Here is a 20,232-nt window from a genome sequence, read left to right on the forward strand (position 1 = left end):
TGGTGGCTGCATAGGTGTTGTATAGAACTCCTCATATGGTTGCCAATATGCTTTTTGTTGAACCTCCTTGGCTTGATTTTGTGACCCCTGCACCAAAGAATTTAATTCATTAAGAATTTGATTATAATCTATTGACGAACTTGAATTTAATTGAGCATATTGCATATGAAGTTGTGGTGGCTGCATAGGTCTTGAATAGAACTCCTCATATGGCTGCCAATATGCTTCACGTTGAACTTGTTGAGCTTCCCACCACATAGAGTTTGAATGATCCCTCCAATCTCTTTGTGGACATTCATTGGCTTGAAATCCTTGCCTATATGAAGCACCAAATGTAGGGACACTCTGCATTGTGGTCCTTTCGGCATACGGCGACAATTGAGAAGTAAGATTTGCCAATTGAGCTTGAATGCTAGCAAAATCCATATCTTACTTCTCTAGTACCTAAAATCAAAGAAAGAGAACTAAATCAAATATCAAAAGTAACAACAAACAAAGAAAACAACACTAAGTTAGAAACTAAAACGAAAACAACTAAACCAAAAAGAAAAGAACCAAGGGATTAGCAAAGTTGCTAATCCCCGGCAACGGCGCCAAAATTTGATGCGAAAATTAACTTAACACACAAATTAACCCTCTTTTGACAATTGTAGCATATAAATAAGTAGGGATCGTTCTTACACCGGGGATTAGGAGGGCTTGCTAAACACTCTAAACTGACTCAAATAAATAAACTTAATCTTTAAAACACTTAAACTCACTTAAAAAGACTCAAACACGTTCACAAAACTCAAAATAGGCTAAAAACACTCAAAACTGCCTTAAAAACACAATCTGGACAGTTTTGAGCCTAAACACAATTTTGGACGAAAATTGGTTCTAACTTGACTCAAAACTCTTAAAAACACAATCTAAAACATATTTGGACCAATTAGACACTCTAAGACAATTGGGGATTGGGTTTTGGACGAAAATCAAACAAACAAAACGAATATGTAAAATAGGCAGATTTAGGCGAATTTGATAAAATTAAGTGGATGGTGAGATGGCTAGGAGGTTTTTCTCCACACATGGCATACTTGCACATAATACAATTTCCAGTTGCTTAATCAATGAATTCATGAACCTCAACACCCCAAATTAATTAGGTACGCTTAAATTAACTATCAGATTTCCCTTAGGTCATTGAATTGAATGGAATTAGCGCATTGCAATCAAATTATTCCTTAAAAGTTTTCTATATGAAAGCGCATAATAGAAAGACAATCAAAGATCATTAGGTTCTATGGAAATCATAGGTGTTGACGAGGCATTCGTAACTATGAAAGCGCATGATACTTATGCCAAGAATTCACTTATCATAATTGTGACCAACAATCTTAACTACTCATGGATATGAGTTCCCAACGATTAGGTGAAGTTCCCTCATATCCTAGCATCATGTTTATGCATGCAAATCAAGCGTGCACTCTCAATTCATATACATAAGCAAGTTTTAATTAAAATAGATAAGTAAATTGAATTCATCATTCATGAAATCACAACTGAAAGTAATCAAATCATCATGCAAATATAACCATGGTTTCGAAATTCCCCCCTAGCCAAAAGGGGGATTAGTTCCTCATGCTTGCACAACAAAAAGTATTGAATTTAAACATTGAAATCATAAGAAAGAATACACCTAATTGCTCAGCGATCCAAGATGAATTCGATGCACAGATTGGCTCCTCTTCCTCCTCCTTGCTGCGGCACAAAGTTTGGGTGATGGAATTGGTGGTTTTGGATGGTGTTTCCTTGTTTAGAGGGATGGAGGATGGTTGATTATGGTGGGGAAGGTGCGGCAGAGGTGTATGGATGTGTAGGGAGGTCTATGGAGGCTTAGAATGGAGAATGGAGGTGCGGCACAAGGGTTTTCTGTCTAGCATAAGGGGTCTTCCGAATTTATGGCTGAAAATATGTTTATATAGTCCTAGGGTTAATTAGATTAGGGTTACACTTAGCAGATTTTATGGATTAGGTCCCTAGGGTTTGGCACAAGTAAGTTAAATCCACTTAGGAGAGGGTTTGGCCCAATTAGTTTCATAAAAGGATTTGTATACCCAAATCCACAAGGATTAAGGCCTAACAAATCAAAATCCAAAAGGAAAAAGGTTTAGGAAATTCGTCCAAAATTGGGCCTTCTAGAAACTAAGTGTTTTGTGGCTGATTTTGGGTTTTCTAGAAGAAATAAAAGGGGTAAGGGTGTGGCACCCTTTTAGGGTCAGATAAGGCTTCTAGAAATTAGGTTTTTAAGTCCACTTGCAGCTAGGATTAAGGTGGAACAAGATTAGGTTAGGATAAGATAGGATAAGGTTGGATAAGGTTTTGGATAATTGGATAATGTTGGATAAGGTTGGATAAGGTTGGATAATGTTTTGGATAATGTTTCCTCTTTTCTTGCACTTTCCTTATCCACTTTGTCCTTAGCTTAGTTCCTTCCTCTTCTTATCACATTTCCACCTTCTTGAAGTCCAAATTCGTCCATCCATGTTAGCCCACATGCAAGCTCACCACCTAGTGTCCAAAATAGCTCCAAAATGCACCAAAATGCACTTTCTTGATACTTTAACCCATAGGACCTACAAACACACGAAATTGAGTTGTAATACGACATTAACTAAGAAATAATAGCACAAATGCACAAGAATAAGCTAGTTAAGTCGCCTAAATATGCTCCTATCAGGATCGTGACATAATCTTGCAGATTTTGGGAGAGAAAAGGAATTAAACTCACGGCAAGAAAGGGAAAACGAAATCAGGAATGTGCCTTTGACCAAGAATTAAAGGAAACAAGATTTGTGACTGATTTTGGGAAGAATGAGAAAGAATCTCACGGCAAGGAAAAGGGAAAGGATTTTAAAGCCAGAAATTTGGAGAGACAAGGAAGGTAAGGTGCGGCACAATTTAGGACATGTCTAGGGCTTCTACAACATGTGATTTAGGCAACCAACATTATTTGGAAACTTCAAAAATGCACACCTTCACAAATGGAAACTCCCAATAATGGAAACTGGTTTCGAATTCTTGATTCCTCCTTCCTTCGATTCTAGGCTCACTTGGTCTTCAATTTCGTCCAACACTTTGGCTCCAAGCAGAAGCTATCCATCTTTAGCCCAAAAGTGCTCCAAAAGACTCCAAAATGCACTTCTTTGGTCCTTTAGCCCTTAGAACCTGAAAACATACGAAAATGGCTTAAAAGACTTAAAGAACTAAGAAATAACAACGTAAATGCACAAGAACAAGCCAACTAAGTCGCCTAAATATGCTCCTATCAAATTCCCCCACACTTAGCTTTTGCTAGTCCTCGAGCAAAACAAAACAAACAAAGGAACACGAAACGAGACAAAACGAACAAAACACAACCTAAACCTTCCAACATTTGCCTCAGGGATTTCCAATGCACATGACATGTTAAAAATCATGATTCCCACAGATTTTGGTCATCTTTACACTTGAGCACATACTTAATCACAGTCACTACTTACTAGTTCACAATTGATCGATTAAAACAACATTTTGAATGTAGCAACATGCCTTAGAGAATTCCCTCAAGTCCTTACTAGATATGCACTCAATTTTTCACTCAGATTTTCTAACTACACTCCCTATACTAGTTATATGTGAGAAGATTAATGTAGATATGAAAACTAATACTCACATATGTTTTAACAAAGAAAGCACTTTTATGGCGTTATAAGTGAATGTATGAATATGATCTCATGAAAGGAATGCTACTACTTAGATGCAAGAACCATTGACACCATATGCTCATATCAATTCCAAACTCCACATTATTGAACACATAACGATGAAGATTGAAGCATAAGGGTTGAAACGGGGCTAAAGGTGTTTGGCTAACAAAGAAGGGATATGGTGATGCGAACTAAATAAGCACACAAATTAAAACCCTCTTTTGACAATTGTAGTAAAGATGCAAGTAGGGATCGTTCTAGACCGGGGATTAGGAGGGATTACTAAATCACATGGAAACTGACTCAAAAATGTAAAACAAACGTTAAAAACACTAAACTAGACTCAAAGAATGCAAACTAAACAATAAAACACTTAAACAAATCAAAAGACTCAAAGAATGCAAAACACTTATAAACACAAACTAAGACACTTTCTAACTAAATTGGACACTAAAGTAAAGGGGGATTGAGGTTTTGACGAAATTAAACTAAATGCACAAATTACAATTAAAAGGCAGAATGTAAGTATGAATGTGATGAAAATATGGATGGAATGCTAGCTAGAAGGTTCTTCTCCACACATGTCACACTTGCAAACAATTTGATTTTCAATTGGTCTTTCGATGAATTATGAAACTCGACACTCCAAGTTAATTAGGTCCGCTTAAATTAACCTTCAGATTTCCCTAGAATCATTGAATTGGATGAATATGCATCGCAACCAAATTATTCCTAACAAGTTCTCTATATGAACAACATGATAAAGATACAAGTTAGAATCATTACGTTCTTTGGAAATCATAAGCATCGACAAGGCATTTGTAACTATGAAAAGCATGATACTCTTGCCAGGAATTCATTTAACGCGATTGTTTATAAGCAACCTCCACTACTTGTAAATATAAGTTCATAACTATTAGGTGAAATTCACTTATATTCTAGCGTCATATTCATGCATGAAAATTAAGCGTGCACTCTCAACAAACATACATAAATAAGTTATTGATTAAGCAGTTAAACAAATTGAATTCACCATTCATGAAATTCCAACCAAAAGTAATCAATTCATATTGCAAGCATAAACATGGTTTCGAATCACCCCCTAGCTAAGTAGGGGTTTAGCCTCTCATGTTCGCAAAAAGAGAAATACAATTGAATTTAAACATAAAGAACGAAGGATTGGTTACACCTAGAATGCCCAACAAATCCACTTGAATTTCTGCGCATCTAAGTCCTCTTTCCTCTTCTCCTTGCGGCAGCAGAGATGTTGTGTGGTTAATTTGGGTGATTTTCTGGGTTTGGGATGGATTTATGGAAGTGTGGTTGTGGGGCAATGGTGGTGGATGGTGGCTGCAAGGTGGAGATGGCTGCGGCAATGATGGATTGTGGCTGGAATTGAGGAGGAATAGGTGCGGCTGATGGAGAAGATGAATGGGATCAAAAGTTGCGGCTGAGATCCTTTTTTGGTTTTTTTAAGGTCCTTGATTAATGGGAGCCACGGCTTAGAAAGGGAATTAAGTTTTGTGGCTGCATGATGTGAGAAAAAAGGATGGGATTTTTTTGCGGCTGCTAGGTTTTGTGAATGAATGGAATATAATCATCCCCCTAGGGTGCGGCTTAGGTGGTAAGACCTAGGGCTTTCTAAATTTTAAAACCTAATTTATTTTTATTAACTAAAATTCACCTAAAGGCTGCTAGAATTAGGGAATAAAATCAGAAATTAAGAGGGAATAATTAAAGGGTGCGGCTAGGGTTAGGTTAGGAGAGGGAAATAGGGTTTAATTGCACAACATTAGACAAAAGTGCCCCCCCTTGCACGGCAAGGGAAGGAAAGAAGACAAAAAGGCACGGCTTGGGCTATAAAGTAGGCTAGGGCCTTGGTCTTGTGTACTAAAGTGCATACAAGGCCTACAAAGTGGCTAGAAAATACGGACGTTTAGATTAGGAAAGGTTACCAAAACGGGAAACTTAGGGTTAACTTTCCTACTTCAAGTAGGAAACCTTGTTTGAGTAGGATTCCTCGTTTTGGTAAGAATTCATCGTTGGAGTAGGAATTCGTCGTTTCTTCAAATCTTCAACTCATTCATTCCTCTGTCGCTCCAAAAGACTCCAATTTGCATCTTCTTGCACACTTTGGCCTCATAATCTGAAAATACACAAAAATAGCCTTAAACACTAAAATAGCTAAGTAAACACAACATAAATGCACGAGAACAAGCTAATTAAGTCGCATGAATATGCTCCTATCATATGGAAAACAAAAGTACTTAAAGAAATAGTGAGCAAAGCATTTGAATCAACTTAGAATTCACTTTTGAATGAAAACTCAACTTTTGAACAAAAAGGGAAAATTTAGACAATTTAGGGCCAGATTTGGTGTTTTGGACCCTTTTCTTCAACATTCAACACTTAATCACTCATTCTTACATCTTTTCAAGCTCTTTTTCCTTTCTTTCTTTCTTTTCTTTTCTGTTTTTCTTTTTCATACGTTTTTCACAACTTCTTCTTTTCTTTTGAATCTCAAAACATACATATAAACTTAAGAACAAACATTCCCTCCCCCACACTCATTTTCTTGCATAATGTAACTCAAAAGGAATTCATTTAAGTCATGCTTACTCTCTTTTAAGAACAAGGGTGTGGACTGTCCTAAACTAGGCTAGGTGAGGATAATGTGGGTTAACAAAGAATAAAGGCTCAACGGGGTTAAAACTTACAAAATATACGAAATATGGGAAGTAAGGCTATTTGGCTATGGTGGCAACTACACAACTTCATCTTGATATGTGTTATGCAATTCAATGTCATGCTTTGAATGAAACGGGTATAAGTTCTAGCATTTAGTTCTATCATGATACAATTGCATTCTAAGTAGCAACCAAGCAAGGAATAATGAGATCATGCAACAACTTTAGAAAACAAAGAATCACAGATTATAACTCTCCAAAGAAGGTAATGGCTCGAGTCTCACAGGGATGTAGCGTTATTATGAGTTCCTTCCTTCAAGCATGTTACAAAAACTGATTTTTCCTTTATGATTGCATGTGAATTCATAAATTATAACCACAATCAAGCATAACCCAAAGAGTAAATCAAACTTTCATCCATGTTTATAACTCTCTTTAACAGCCATGTAATTACAAACCGAATCCTCATCATTGTGTTGGAAGGTACCCTAAGACACAAACAAACACACAAAAGCAACTCTTTTTGGGTTTTTCAAACAATTTTTCAAATTTTTATCACATTTTCGGAGTTTTACTTCAAGGCATCATAAAACACATTAAAACACTCTAAAAACACTTAAAACAGCAAGAAACAACATTATAAGTGATAGGTGAATAACTTCCACGAATTTCAAACAAAAACAGATTGTTCACCCCCCCCCCCCACACTTAAATCAAACATTGTCCTCAATGTTTCAAGCATAAACTAACATGCAAACAGATAAACAAACAAATCAACAAACTGAGCACAAATAACAGAATATAAATAACAAAGAGAAGGGTTGAGGAACGCAAATCTGGATGTGAAGCGATGTTTAAGCTTTTCCTTTGTCGAACGCATGGGTTGCCTCCCAAGAAGCGCTTGCTTTAATGTCGTGCAGCTGGACGAACACCTCCATCAAGCTTTAAGGGAAGCCACGGCATGGAGGGGTGTTTCCTCCACCACATGCCCTTCAACACTTTCATAATATGGCTCAATGATTGGGAGGGGGTAGTGATCCTCCCTGATGGTGGTGTTTTGGTTTCGAAAGTCCATGTAAATGCTCCCACCACCTTTAAATCGGTTGGGCACCTGCACCAAAGAAGGTAACAACCTATTAATTGAAATGGGAATTGAAATTGGGATCGAAGACTTACAAACATATTGTGGTGAAGGGTCAAAATCGGCAGCCCTATCAACAATGTCATCATGGCTACTTTCGGCCATATTGGGTGGTTGTAGGGCAATCACTCCAAGTTCTTCTCCAATGGTGGTTCTTGATACATCCTTCGTGATAAGTGTGGATCCTTTCGGCCCTATGTCCTTATGCACATCCGGATCCTTGCATTTAGGGGGCAGTTTCCTTTGCAAGATGGCTGAGACGTTTTCACCCACTTGTACAACCTCCTTGGTCGAAATCTTCCTCTTATTAGTGCAAAGTTCCTTCAAGAACTTGGCGTACCTCGGGACTTGCTTGATTGCATCCAAAAGAGGGATATTGACTTGAACTTTTCGAGATGTCTCGAGAATGTCCTTTTCTGCTTCCTCTTTCTTTGGTTGCATGAACTTGCTAGGAAAAGGCACATTCGGAGGAAAAACATTAGTGGGAACTGAACTTGACACGTTTTTACCTTTAATGGACTGATTTGAGGTCTTAGAATCATTCAAGGCCTGCGGCAAAGGTGTTTCCACCTTTGCCGTGGGTAGGCTTTGTTCCTCTTCTTCGATTCTCAACTCTTCCTCCTCATTGGAACGTGGTTTGGATGGTCCGTGGTCAGATCCAACTTGCTTCCCACTTCGCAAACTTATGGCTTTTGCAGATTCGAATCCACCTTTCGGATTCACCTGCGTCGAACGTGGTAACTTACCTTGTTCTCTACTAAATTGCCCCATGAATTCAGCCATTTGTCCCACTTGTCTCTTCAACTCAGTCACCTCTCGAGCTTGATTTTGCACCTCATTGGCGTAATTGTGCATGTCTTTTGTTTGTTTTTCTTGCCCCTGCGCCAATGTAGTTAGCAATTGAATAACTTGAGAATTATCAAAAGACGAACCTGAGTTGTTTTGGGACGATGGTGGCTGGTTGGATTGGTATGGCCGTGGAAACCCAGGGGGATTTTGTTGAAATCCCCTTTGTTGTGCAGATTGTTGGGGCTCTCTTCACCCGGGGTTGTAGGTGTTGGAGTACGGATCATATTTGGGTTGGTTTTGGCCTTGGAAACCAATGGCATTGGCAGATTCCCATCCTCCATTCTCTATCAACTGAGGGCATGTCTCGGATGGATGCCCCTGCATTGAACACACGCCACATATTTGGTTTTCTTGTGGTTTTGACCCCTTGACAACCTGAGACACAAGAGAAGTAAGATTAGCCAATTGTGATTGAATGTCAGAAATTGCACTTACCTCATTTACACTTTGTTGCCGTGGCCCCTCTCTTTGGCCAACACCTTCATATTGTTGAGCATTGTGTGCTCGGTTTGCAATTAGAGTTTTGGCATCCACCGGAGTCTTGTCCATTAATGCACCACCCACCGAGGCATCTAGCATTTGACGTTCCATGGGAAGGAGTCCCTCGTAGAAATATTGAATGAGCAGCTCCACTTTCATTTGATGTTGTGGACATGAAGCAACAAGTGATTTAAAACGTTCATAATAAGATGGAAACGACTCACCTTGATTTTGTTGGATGCCACTAATCCGTTTCCTCAAGAGAATGATCTTTGCAGTGGGAAAGAATTTCTCTAAGAATGCACGTTTCATACTTTCCCAAGAATTGACAGTTCCGGGGGCCAATTCATACAACCAATCTTTGGCCTTGTCCACGAGGGAGAATGGAAAGGCCTTCATCTTCAAAATACTCCCATCCATGTTGATGGGTGTCATACTTGAGCAAACTACTTCAAATTCCTTAAGATGTTTGTTAGGATCTTCCATGGATAGCGCATGGAATTTAGGAATATGATGTAATAAACTAGACTTAAGTTCAAATTCGTCCGTCTTACCTTGACCTGCCGCGGGGTATTGTATGCATAAAGGAACGGCATTGTCCATACCTGAGGCAGAAAGCTCTTTGATGGTTCGATTGTCCACGACCATGGTTTGTACTTCCTCCACAAACTGTGTCGTGGCCTCTCCTTCCTCACCTCCTTCGTCAAACTCGGATGTAGAGCTAAAAGACGGTGGGTTAGGGTTTTGTTGATTCTTTTGCTTCCTCAAGGTCCGCTCAAAATCGTCGTCAAAGTCAAGGATGTGCTTACGAACAGGTTTTGAACTCTTAGTCATAAACTAGGACCTAGAAACAAGAACAAAAATAAGGTCAGTAACTAAAACGAAAATATATGAAAAAGAAATAAAAGAATTAACGAGGGATTAGCAAAGTTGCTAATCCCCGGCAACGGCACCAAAATTTGATGCGAAAATAGTTAAGCACACAAATTAACCCTCTTGTTGTCAAATTGTAGTAAGGATGCAAGTAGGGATCGTTCTGGACCGGGGATTAGGAGGGCTTGCTAAAACCTCTAAACTGACTCAAAAACATAAAGACAAAGTTGAAAACGTTCACAAAGACTCAAAGGACTCGAAACAAGTTCAAAAGACTCAAAACTGCCTAAAAACACTAACTAGGCAGTTTCTGACTCTAAGCACAATTTTGGACGAATTTTAGATTATGGTTTGATTCAAAACACTTTAAAACACAAACTAAACAGATTCTAAACACTATAAAACAAGAAAGTAAAGGGGGGGTTTTGATTTGACGAAAATTGAAATAACAAAACAAGTTATAAAACTAGGCAGATTGTAAACGAATTTTTGGAAACAAGATGATGGATGGATTAGTTAGAGGTCCATTCTCCACACATGACACATTTGTATATGAATCGATTTTCCAATTGCTTTTCACTAACTATGATGCTCAACACCCCAAGTTAACCGTAATGCACTAATTAACCCTCAGATTTCCTTATGTCATTGAATTGGATGATGCATGCAACAATTCAAATTATTCTCCAACGGTCCTCAACATGAATGCATAGAAGAGATACAGTGAGAGATCATTATGCTCTATGAAAATCATAAGTGTTGACGAGGCAATTGTAACTATGAATGCATGATACTCTTGCCAAGAATTCAATTAACGCGGTTGTGACTAGCAACCTTCACTACTCATGTTTATAAACTTGTGACGATTAGGTGAAACTCATTTATAAACTAGCATCAAGTTCATGCATGAAAACTAAGTATGCATCCTTAATCAGCATACAAGAACAAGTTTTGAATAAAACAGATAATTGAATTGCAATCACAACTTAACAAATCACAATTGGAAGAAATCAATTCATATCTCAAACATGTTTATGGCTTCAAACTTTCCCCTAACTAATTAGGGGTTTAGCCACTCATGATTACAGCAAACTCAGAAAGTAATAACAAAGTAAACATTGAAAACAAGAACGAAGTACACCTAAGAACGCCCCAATCTGCAAGCATGAAACGTTCAAGGCCTCCTTCCTCTCCTAATTGCTGCGGCACAAGGGTCTAAGGATGTGTATAGATGAGTGGTGGTGCGGCAAGGGGTTGTGAAAGGTCAGAAATTGTCAAGGGTTTAGAAGGAAGCTGCGGCAAGGTATAGAATTGTGTCCAAGGGATGTCGAATGGTCAATCTCCCCTAATCTGACCCTCAAACCCTTTATTAAGGCACGGCAAGGCTTGCATAGGAAATAAGTAAGTGTTTAATTCCCCCAAATCAATTCTAAGAATCAGGAATTAAGTTAAATCCCTCTAGAATAGGTAATTGAAATCAGGAATTAAGGAAAAAGGCTAAGTCTTGCGGCCAAGGGAGGAAAAGAAGGGGAAAGTGCAATTAAACTTGCAGATTTTTTAGTGAAAGGGAATGTATAGGTGCGGCTCAGACTTTTAAGAAAGGGATCGTGACATAATCTTGCAGATTTTGGGAGAGAAAAGGAATTAAACTCACGGCAAGAAAGGGAAAAAGAAATCAGGAATGTGCCTTTGACCAAGAATTAAAGGAAACAAGATTTGTGACTGATTTTGGGAAGAATGAGAAAGAATCTCACGGCAAGGAAAAGGGAAAGGATTTTAAAGCCAGAAATTTGGAGAGAAAATGAAGGTAAGGTGCGGCACAATTTAGGACATGTCTAGGGCTTCTACAACATGTGATTTAGGCAACCAACATTATTTGGAAACTTCAAAAATGGACACCTTCACAAATGGAAACTCCCAATAATGGAAACTGGTTTCCAATTCTTGATTCCTCCTTCCTTCGATTCTAGGCTCACTTGGTCTTCAATTTCGTCCAACACTTTGGCTCCAAGCAGAAGCTATCCATCTTTAGCCCAAAAGTGCTCCAAAAGACTCCAAAATGCACTTCTTTGCTCCTTTAGCCCTTATAACTTGAAAACATACGAAAATGGCTTAAAAGACTTAAAGAACTAAGAAATAACAACGTAAATGCACAAGAACAAGCCAACTAAGTCGCCTAAATATGCTCCTATCATAGGTTTAAGCCTTTTGAGCCTTATTTAGCCTATTTTCTTGGTTAACCACATTATCCTCACCTAGCCTAGATTAGGACTATCCATGGATAATGATCAAAATTTTCAATTACTAACTTCTATGGCGCAGGGAATGCAAAATAAGGGCAAAAGGGATAATGAATTAGAGAAGCAAGTAGGGCAGATTGCAGAGTTCATGGCCCAATTCAGAGAACAAGGCAAGTTGCCTAGTTCAACCGTTGTCAACCCAAAAGGAAGATTCGAATCTGCCAAAGCAATCATGCTGTGAAGTGGAAAACAAGTTGGAACGGCCTCACTACCATTTAAAACAACCCCAATTGAGGACGAAAAGTTGCAATTCGAGGAGAAGGAATAAGAGCAAGCCACGGCAAGGGTAACACTACCCATGCCGCAGCTACCCAAACAACCCCATTCGGCTTCCAAAGGTAAGGAGGTTCCAAATTCGATTAGTTCTAATGTTATTCCTCCAAATGTACCATTTCCTCGTAGATTCATGCAATCAAAGAAGGAGGAGGCTGGAAAGGATATTTTGGAGACATTTAGAAAAGTACAAGTCAATATACCACTTTTGGATGCAACTAAGCAAGTTCCAAGGTATGCTAAGTTTTTAAAAGAACTTTGCACTACTAGGAAGAGAATCTCGAGCAAAGAGGTTGTAAAGGTAAGTGAAAATGTCTCAGCCATCTTACAACATAAAATGCTCCCTAAATGCAAAGATCCGGGTAGTTTTACAATTCCTTGTGTTATTGGCAATAATTGTTTTGAACATGCCATGCTAGACTTAGGTGCATCTATTAATGTCATGCCTTACTCAATTTATGCATCTATGAACCTAAGTGAGTTAAAAAATGATGGTGTGATTATTCAATTGGCCGATAGATCTAATGCCTATCCAAAGGGTGTTTTGGAAGATGTTTTAGTGCAGGTCAATCATTTAATCTTTCCGGCAGATTTTTATGTGCTTGAAATGGAAGACTCGGTTCATTCTCCACCCTTGCCCATCCTACTTGGAAGACCATTCATGAAAACAGCTCAAACAAAGATTGATGTGGCCAAGGGCGTATTAACAATGGAGTTTGGTGGTGATATAATTAAATTCAATGTTTATGAATCTATTAAGAAGCTTAATGATGTTCGTTCTTGTTTTGCCATTGATGTGCATAAGGATATAGGGTAGGAACAATCCACACCTATCAAGAATGATGCATCAAGAACCACCATTGAAGAGGGAATTGGAGTGGTTGCCCTAAAACCACCCAATCTGGCCGAGAGTAGCCATAGTGACATTGTTGATAGGGCTGCCACTTTTGAGCTTCCATCACAATATGTTTGTAAGTCTCCAATCTCAATTCCAATTCCCATTTCAACTAATAAGTTGTTACCTTCTTTGGTGCAGGTACCCAATCGATTTCAAGGTGGTGGGAGCATTTACATGGACTTTAGGAACCAAAACACCACAATCAGGGAGGATCACTATCCCCTTCCATTCATAGAGCCATACTATGAGAATTTCAAGGAGCATGTTGTGGATGATGTACCTCTTCATGCCGTGGGCTCCAATGAAGCATAAAATGAGGTATCGTCTGGTTGGAAGACGTTAAAGCAAGCGGTTCTTGGGAGGCAACCCATGCATTCAACAAGGAGAAGATGGAACTTCCACTCCAAACCCAGATTTGCGTTTCTAAACCCTTCTCTTTGCTGCTTTATTTTATCATGCTTAGTTGTTTGTTATTTGTTTGCTTTTCTGTGAGTCGTTGTGTGAAGCATTGAGGACAATGTTTGATTTAAGTGTTGGGGGGTAAACAAGTGTTTTTATGCAAATTTGTGGGATTCTATCACCTCTCACTTCTAATGTTGTTTCTCACTGTTTTTAAGTGTTTTTAGTGCATTTTGAGCTGTTTTAGTGTGTTTTGAAGTAAAAATCCGAAAATTTGAAAAAAAAAATTGGAAAAAGTGTTTTGAAAAAGCCAAAAAGAGTTGTTTTTGGGTGTTTGTTTGTGTCTTAGGGTACCTTCCAACACAATGATGAGGATTTCATTTTTAATGCATGATTGTTAAAGAGAGTTACAAACAATGTTGGAAGTTTGATTTGCTCTTTGGTTTATGCTTGGTTCTAGTTATAGTTTACGAATTCACATGTAATCACAAAAGATAAAATCAGTTTTTGTAACATGCTTGAAGGAAGGAACTCAAACAAATGCTACATCCCTGAGAAACTTCAGCCTAAACATTTATTTGGAGAGTTAGTAATCTGTGCATTCTTGTTTTCTAAAGTCGTTGCATGATCTCATTATTCTTTGCTTGGTTGCTACTTAGAATGTGTTTCATCATTATAGATCCAAATACTAGAACTCATACCCGTTTCATTCAAAGCATGAAATTGATTAGCATAACAAATAACAAGATGAAGTTGTTTAGTTTAAGCTCAGAGCCAAAAAGCCTTACCCCTTTGCATATGTATTGTAGGATCAGCCCCTTTAAGCCTTATGTAGCCTATTTTCTTTGTTAACCACATCCCCCTTACCTAGCCTAGAATAGGACTTTCCATACCCTTGTTCTTGAAGTATAGTGGAGCATGACTTAGAAGGAATTCCTTTTTAGCGACATTATTGTAGAAAACAAGTGTGGGGGAAGGGATTTTTGTGTGTATGTGTGTGCCAAAGTCTTAAAGGAGGCATGGGAAAAAAAGGAAAAAAAATAAAAATAAAAAAAAATAAAAAAATGTGAAAAAGAAGAAAAAGAAGAAGAAAAGAAAGAAAAGGAGTTGAAAATAAGTGAGAATGAACTCACAAGTGTTGATTGTTGAAGAAAGGGTCCAAAAAGTTTGAATATTGCCCTAAGTTTCGTGCGAATTCCCCTTGGGTGTTCAAAGTTGATTTTTGCATTCTAAAGTGAATTCTAAGTGCCTACTTCATTACTTTGCTCACTATTGCTTTAAGAACGTTTGTTTATCCTTTACCTTTCGTTGATAGCCAATACCTTAGCCCCGTTACAACCCTTAGACTTCTATCTTGAATGTTATGTATTTCAATATGTGGAGTTTAAAATTGGTTTGGGCATATGGTATCCCTGGTTCTCGCGTCTAAGTAGTAGCATTCCATTCATGAGATCATATACATGTCATTGTCATAATTCTAGAAAATGCTTTCCTTGTTATAACATATGTGAGTGTTCGTCTACATGTTTACATCAATCTTCTCACATATACCTAGTGTAGGCAGTGTAGTCAAAAAATCTGTGTGAAAATTGAGAGTACATCTAGTAAGGAATTGAGGGAATTCTCTAAGGCGTGTTACTTGATAGGAGCATATTTACGCGACTTAGTTTGCTTGTTTTCGTACATTTATGTTATTAGTTCTTAGTTATTTTAGTTCTTTAAGCTTCTTTTGTGTGTTTTCAGGTTCATAAGACGTATTTGGCGAAATGATGCATTTTGGAACCTTTTGGAGCACTTTTTGGCACAAATTGGATAGCTTATGCTTGGAGCAAAAGGAATGGACAAAATTGAAGAGTTGATGTCGCAAGGATTCCTACTACGACGAGGATTCCAATTACGAGAAGGTTTCCATATTGAAGGAGGTTTCCCACTCACATGAGGATTCCTAGTTGGATGAGGATTCCTAATCACACAAGGATTCCTACTTGAAGTAGGAAAGTTAAGTCAAAGTTTCCTATTTTGGTTGACCTTTCCTAAATCAAGAACGCTCTAAGTTTTAGCACTTAAGATGGCTCCCGAGCACCCTTGTTCAACAAACAAAGGTTTTTTGCAAATTTTCCCTTCCTTGCCGTGCAAAGAAGGTGGTTTCCCTTTCTTTGTGCAAACTTCCCTATTTTTCATATGTGTTAGGACCTTTCCCTTATTCTAACAAACTCTTATTTCCTAGTTTAATTCACTTTCCTAGTTCTAAAACCTTCCCTAAAGTCCTAATTTCTGATTTCTTGCAAGGAATTGACTTTTCCTTCCTTCTTTTGCACCAATTTCGTTTCTTACCTTAAATCCCCTTTCCTTGCTGTGCAAGGGGTTTCATTTCTGTTTCCTTGCAAAGCAAGGACATTCCTTATTTGTTTAAATTCGTGCATCCCCTTTTTCTGATTTTATTTGGACTTTATTCACTTACCTTTTCTATTTAGACTAGGAAATCTGAATCAAAACTTAATTAGGTATGTTATTAACTTCCTAAAACACATATAATCAGCCTTTGGCCGAACCCTAGAGTAGGATTCACACAGAAATTCGTCCATGCACTCACACACACATTCATTCATCCCAAAACACCAATCTGCACTCCAGAAACACAACCAGCCGCACCACCTTCTTCCACCCTCTTTGCCGAGTTCTCCACCACCTTCCAACCATCAAACACTCATCCACACCCAACCTACACCCCTTTCCGTGCCTCTACACCCCCCAAAATCCATTCTACATCATCAAAACAGCCCAGAAACCATCACAACCCAATCTGCCGCAAGCAAGGGAAAGGAGACAGATTCACTCAATTGTTTAGCTCTTCATTCTGAGTTGTTGAACAATTTTAGGTGTATTCTATCTTATATTTCAATGTCTAATTCATGTAATCTTTGTTTTTCTTTGAGAATGATTGGCTAAATTCGTTTTGGCTAAGGGTGTATTCGAAACCATGATTATATATGTGAAATAAGTTGATTACTTCCAGTTATCGTTGCATAAGTCGTGAATACAATTTGCTTAACCGTTTGATTTAGAACTTATTCTTGTATGTTGATTGAGAGTGCACGCTTAATTTGCATGCTTGGATTTGGTGCTAGGATATAAGTTTGTTTCACCTAATCGTTATGAATTTATATTCACAAGTAGTGAAGGTCACTAGTCACGATCATGTTAAGTAGATTCCTGGCAAGAGTATCATGCTTTTCATAGTTACAAATGCCTTGTCGATGCTTATGATTTCCAAAGAACGTAATGATTCTAACTTGTGTCTTTATCATGCTGTTCATATAGAGAACTTGTTAGGAATAATTTGTTTGCGATGCATATTCATCCAATTCAATGATTCTAGGGAAATCTGAAGGTTAATTTAAGCGGACCTATTTAACTTGGAGTGTCGAGGTTCATAACTTATTGAATTGATAACTGGAAATTGATTTACATTGCATATATTTCATGTGTGGAGAAGAACCCCTTAGCTATTCCATCATCCATTGATTCATCGCAATTTGTTTTACAATCTGTTTTCTTTACAATCTGTCCATTTAATTTAATTTCGTCCAAACACAATCCCCCCATATTTTGTTAAGTCTTAGTCATTACAATCTGTCTTATTTTGTGTTTTTAAGTATTTGGAGTCACAAACACCTTCAAATTCGTCCAAATCTGCCTAGTTTACATTCTTGTTTTGTTTGTTTGATTTTCGTCCAAAACCAAATCCCCAATTGTCTTAGAGTGTCTAATTGGTTCAATTATGTTTTAGATTGTGTTTTTAAGAGTTTTGAGTCAATTTAGAACCAATTTTCGTCCAAGTTAGTGTTTAGGCTCAAAACTGCCCAGTTTGTGTTTTTAGGCAGCTTTGAGTGTTTTTAGCTTATTTTGAGTCTTGTGAACCTGTTTTGAGTTTTTTTTAAGTGAGTTAAGTGTTTTAAAGGTTAGTTTTATTTATTTGAGTCAGTTTAAAGTGTTTAGCACCCCTAGTTAATCCCCGATTAGAACGATCCCTACTTACATCATTACTACAATTGTCACAAATTGGGTTTAATTTGTGTGTCACATTCGTAACGCATCATTACTACATTCAAACTGTTGTTTTAATTGATTAAATGTGAGCTATTGAATGGTGACTATGATTAAGTATGCTCGAGGGTAAGGATTGCTTAAATTTATGTGAGTATCTTTGACATGTCATGTTTCATTGGAAATCCCTGAGGCAAACGTTGGAAGGTTTAGATTATATGTTTTGTTTCTTTTGTTTGTTTGTTTTGCTTGAGGACTAGCGAAAGCTAAGTGTGGGGGAATTTGATAGGAGCATATTTAGGCAACTTGGCTAGCTTATTCTTGTGCATTTGTTTTATTATTTCTTAGTTAATGTAGTATTTCAACTCATTTTCGTGTGTTTGTAGGTCCAAAGGGTTAAAGTACCAAGAATGAGTAGTTTTGGGCACTAAATGGATAGCTTGTGAATGGGCCAACATGGATGGACGAATTTGGAGTTCAAAAGGCTAGAAATCTGATAAGAAGATGAAGAAATTACACTCAAGACAAAGTGGATAAGGAATTAGCTCAAAAGAGGAAACATTATCCAAAACCTTATCTTATCTTATCCTATCCTAACCTAATCTTGTTCCACCTTAATCCTAGTTGCAAGTGGACCTACAAAACATGATTTCTAGAAGCCTTATCTAACCCTAAAAGGGTGCTGCATCCTTCCCCCTTTTATCTCTTCTAGAAAACCCAAAATCAGCCACAAAACACCTAGTTTCTAGAAGGCCCAATTTTGGACGAAGTTCCTAAACCTTTTTCCTTTTGGATTCTAATTAATAGGGCCTCATTCCTTGTGGATTTGGGTTACACAAATCCTTTTATGAAACTAATTGTGCCAAACCCTCTCCTAAGTGGATTTAACTCACTTGTGCCGAACCCTAGGCCCTAATCCAATAAATTTGCTAAGTGTAACCCTAATCTAATTAACCCTAGGACTATATAAACATATTTCCAGCCACAAATTCGTTTGAACCCTTTATGCCATTCAGAAACTCCTTGCCGCAAGCCCTAGCCTCCATTCTCTATCATCCCAACAATCCCAACACCTCCATACACAATGTGCCGCACCCTACCACCATAATCAGCCATCATTCATCATCCCAAGCAAGAATACATCGTTCATAACCCCCAAAACCATCACCCACATCTTGTGCCGCAGCAAGGAAGAAGCAGGAGAGCCCTAGACGTGCATGCCATTCGACTTGGAGTTGCTGGAACGTTTTAGGTGTAATCTTTCTTGTGTTTCAATGTTTAAATCCAATAATCTTTGTTTTGCGAGTATGAGGAACTAATCCCCTTTTGGCTAGGGAGAATTTCGAAACCATGGCTATATTTGCATTATGATTTGATTACTTCCAGTTGTGATTTCACGAATTGTGAATTCAATTTACTTATCTATTTGAATTAAAGCTTGTTTGTGTATGTGGGTTAAGAGTGCACACTTAATTTGCATGCATAAATCTGATGCTAGGATATAAGGAAACTTCACCTAATTGTTCGGAACTTATATTCATAAATAGTAAAGGTTGTTAGTCACAATCATGTTAAGTAAATTCTTGGCATAAGTATCATGCACTTTCATAGTTACGAATGCCTTGTCAACACTTATGATTTTCATAGAATTTAATGATCTTTGATTGTTTCTTGATTATGCGCTTTCATGTAGAGAACTTTTGAGGAATAATTTGATTGCAATGCGTTAATTCCATTCAATTCAATGACCTAAGGAAAATCTGAGAGTTAATTTAAGTGTACCTAATTAACGTGGGGTGTTGAGGTTCATGATTCATAGAATAAGCAACTGGAGATTGTTTTGTATGCAAGTATGTCATGTGTGGAGAAAGACCTCCTAGCTAGCCCATCATCCATTTATTTCCACCAAATTCGTGTAAATCTGCCTAGTTCTAATTTCTGTTTTGTTTACTTTATTTTCGTCCAAAACCAAATCCCCATTTATTTTAGAGCGTCTAATTAGTTAAAATTTGTTTTAAATTTTGCTTTCAAGTGTTTTGAGTCAAGTTAGAATCAAAATTCGTCCAAAATTGTGTTTAGAGTCAAATCTGCCCAATTTGTGTTTTTAGGCAGTTTTGAGTGTTTTTAGCTTATTTTGAGTCTTGTGAACTTGTTTTGAGTCCTTTAAGTTGAGTTAAGTGTTTTAAAGGTTAGTTTTATCTACTTGAGTCAATTTAAAGTGTTTAGCAATCCCTCCTAATCCCCGGTTTAAGAACGATCCCTACTTATATATATACTACAATTGTCGAAAGAGGGTTAATTTGTGTGTTAAGTTAATTTTCGCATCATGCATCAATCCTTCACCATAACACACCACAACCCAACTTCACACCCTTACACCCTTATGCCGTAGCCTAGTAAGGAAGAAGGAAAGGAGAGGCAGCCTTGGATGTTTTTGGCTATTCAAGTTGGATTGTTGGAACGTTTTTAGGTGTAATCTATCTTTTGTTTTCAATGTTTAATTTAAATTCTCTTTGTTTTTCTGTGAACATGAGAGGCTAAACTTATTTGAGCT

At 37.7% G+C, this 20,232-nt stretch overlaps 1 protein-coding gene across 1 annotated transcript in view; it reads right to left on the reverse strand.

The window, feature by feature from the left end:
• Window positions 1-20,232, reverse strand: part of LOC137744430 (uncharacterized) — a 120,185-nt gene that overhangs the window by 70,840 nt on the left and 29,113 nt on the right. The window contains exons 4-6 of the mRNA XM_068484246.1: window positions 9,443-9,725; window positions 8,844-9,040; window positions 7,900-8,438 (exon numbers count right to left, since the gene is read on the reverse strand). Coding sequence (XP_068340347.1) covers window positions 7,900-8,438; window positions 8,844-9,040; window positions 9,443-9,725 — 1,019 coding nt within the window. The remainder of the gene's footprint in view (window positions 1-7,899; window positions 8,439-8,843; window positions 9,041-9,442; window positions 9,726-20,232) is intronic.

This window comes from Pyrus communis, chromosome 9 (genome assembly GCF_963583255.1).
Source record: "Pyrus communis chromosome 9, drPyrComm1.1, whole genome shotgun sequence".
NCBI classification, from domain to species: Eukaryota; Viridiplantae; Streptophyta; class Magnoliopsida; order Rosales; family Rosaceae; genus Pyrus; species Pyrus communis.